At 36.3% G+C, this 2,360-nt stretch overlaps 1 protein-coding gene across 1 annotated transcript; it reads left to right on the forward strand.

Annotated features, from left to right (window-relative positions):
* Nucleotides 1–434: 434 nt before the first annotated feature.
* LOC108628538 (uncharacterized protein K02A2.6-like) lies at nt 435–1,073 on the forward strand (the record flags this gene model as incomplete). Its single annotated transcript, XM_018030530.1, has 1 exon — nt 435–1,073. A coding segment is annotated over exon 1 (639 nt), but the record flags the coding sequence as incomplete, so codon positions are not given.
* Between the last annotated feature and the right edge of the window lie 1,287 nt (nt 1,074–2,360).

A 2,360-nucleotide genomic window follows, 5' to 3' on the forward strand; every position in this document is an offset into this window, starting at 1 on the left:
AAGAGTTTACCTGTACATGCGGCAATGAGAATGCAACATTATGCTATCTTTTTACAAGCTTATACTTTTGAAATTAAATATAAGAAATCGGAACAAAATGCGAATGCCGATTGTTTATCCAGACTTCCATTGCCGGAAGACAGTTCAAACAGAGACACTATTGATGCATTCTTCATTGACACATTTGATAGCTTACCTGTTACGGCAGAAAGAGTGATCAAAGCTACAAGTAAAGACTTAGAAATAAGTAAGGTTTTAGATGCATTAAGGAACAGTATTACGCTTAAAGCCAAAGACAGATGGAACATAGACCAAAGAGAGTTCGCCATCGAGAACGGAGTATTAATACGTGGACATCAAGTATAGTCATCCCCAAAAGTTTGAGGAAGGAAGTACTGGAGGAGTTGCATCAAGGTCATTTTGGAATCTCCAAAATGAAGAATCTCGCGAGAGGCTACTGTTGGTGGCCGAATATAACCAAAGACATAGAAGAGATTGCAAAAAACTGTGCAGAGTGCAATATGTACAAGAATAATCCAGCAGAAGTGGAAAAACATACATGGAAACAACCAAAAAGTCCTTTCGAAAGAGTACATGTGGATTTCGCGGGACCGTTTCTTGGAAAAATGTTTTTTATACTTGTCGACGCGTACTCAAAATGGCCAGAAGTGCACATTGTGGAAAATATCACGACCGAAACTACAATTAAAAAGTGCAAACAAATTTTTGCATACTTCGGATTACCAAAGTTGATCATTACGGACAACGGAAGAACGTTCGTAGCAAAGGAATTTAAAGATATCCTAGCCAAGAATGGCATTGTGCACAAAACAACAGCACCATACAATCCTTCGACAAATGGACAAGCAGAAAGATACGTACAGATCATTAAAGGCGCATTAAAAAAGTTGAGTCCAGAAAGATCTGAAATGGAAAGTTCATTACTCTCCATACTCACGAGTTACAGAGGTATACCTCATACGATTACGGGAAAAACTCCGTATGAACTTATGTTCAACAGAAAAGTACGAACTAAACTAGACCTATTAAGACCGACTACACCAACAAGACGCGTACGTCAAGATCAATTTTCAAAATTGTTTACACTACATAATCGAACTAGACGATGGTAGAAAATGGACTCGACATGTAAACCAACTGAGGAAAATCGGTGAAGATGCAAGGGTGCAACGGTCACTTAACACACATTTGCCAGACTATCATATAGATACAGAAGAAATTATAAATACAGGAAATACAAGTCCAGTAAGATCACGAGCAGAATCGGTAACTCATCAAGGGATTACGCAGGAGGAGGAAGAAAGTACAAGTAGGAACCTCACTCAGGAAACTTCAACGTCGGAATCAATACAAACAAGACCGATAAGACAAAGAAGAAAACCGAGTTACTTAAAGGACTACGAATTAGAAATAGACGTTGTAAACACCTATAAACCATATGCACAATACAGTTACATGAAGAAATTTTCTTTTCTCTACGAAGGGAAGTGTTAAGGTAGGTGGCATGTACGTTGTGGAGAGAGGGGATATGTACGTGTGTGGAGAAGCCGTGCCGTTGTGTTAGAGTGTGTGTAGAAATGAGCTCGAGAAATCTGTAGACGAATCAAGGTAAAATATAATAATCAAGGGAAGGAAATTAGATACAACTTTAGTTACACCTACACCTATCCGATCCCTCGATTGACAACAACAACTAATCTCCATCAATCACAAAAGCTATCACCTGATTTTTTTATTGCTTACTTTATGTTTTATTTACTTTATTTCTATTTACACCTCGTTGTTTCCAATTAGGTCAATCCGAAACCGTAGAATGGACGATAAAGTAAGCACATCACGTATTCATAAGGTAAGATTACACACATTATCATTTCAATTGTTGCATGAGTTACTAAAGTAGTTTTACATTTATGAATGTATTTTCAATTCTATAAAAACTGTCACACCGACCAATATTTAAAGAGGATTATAAAGCGAAACGCTAAAATGAATATTAATAAATATGTACGAAAGGAAGTGGTTGATTCCACCATATCCATTCAACGAAACAATCAAGATTCTTTGTGTACTCCAATGAATACATGTATAGGTACAGTGCACAACAATTTTTTATCTCAAAATTCACTAGACATTAATTCATCTGAAATATTGTCTGCACATTCTAATTCATCACTTGATATTTTTGAAAATCATCTTCGACATTCGGCAACTGGGCATTATATCGCACAAACAGCTATTAGTGATTTATTAAAAATTATAAAATCAGATTTTATTCATCAGAATTCATACAATCAGAAATTAAATTCATTGGGAACAGATGCACGAACTCTTTTGAAGAC

The sequence above is a fragment of the Ceratina calcarata genome, unplaced genomic scaffold, assembly GCF_001652005.2.
Source record: "Ceratina calcarata isolate Rehan_Ccalc_2016 unplaced genomic scaffold, ASM165200v1 scaffold528, whole genome shotgun sequence".
Taxonomy (NCBI): Eukaryota; Metazoa; Arthropoda; class Insecta; order Hymenoptera; family Apidae; genus Ceratina; species Ceratina calcarata.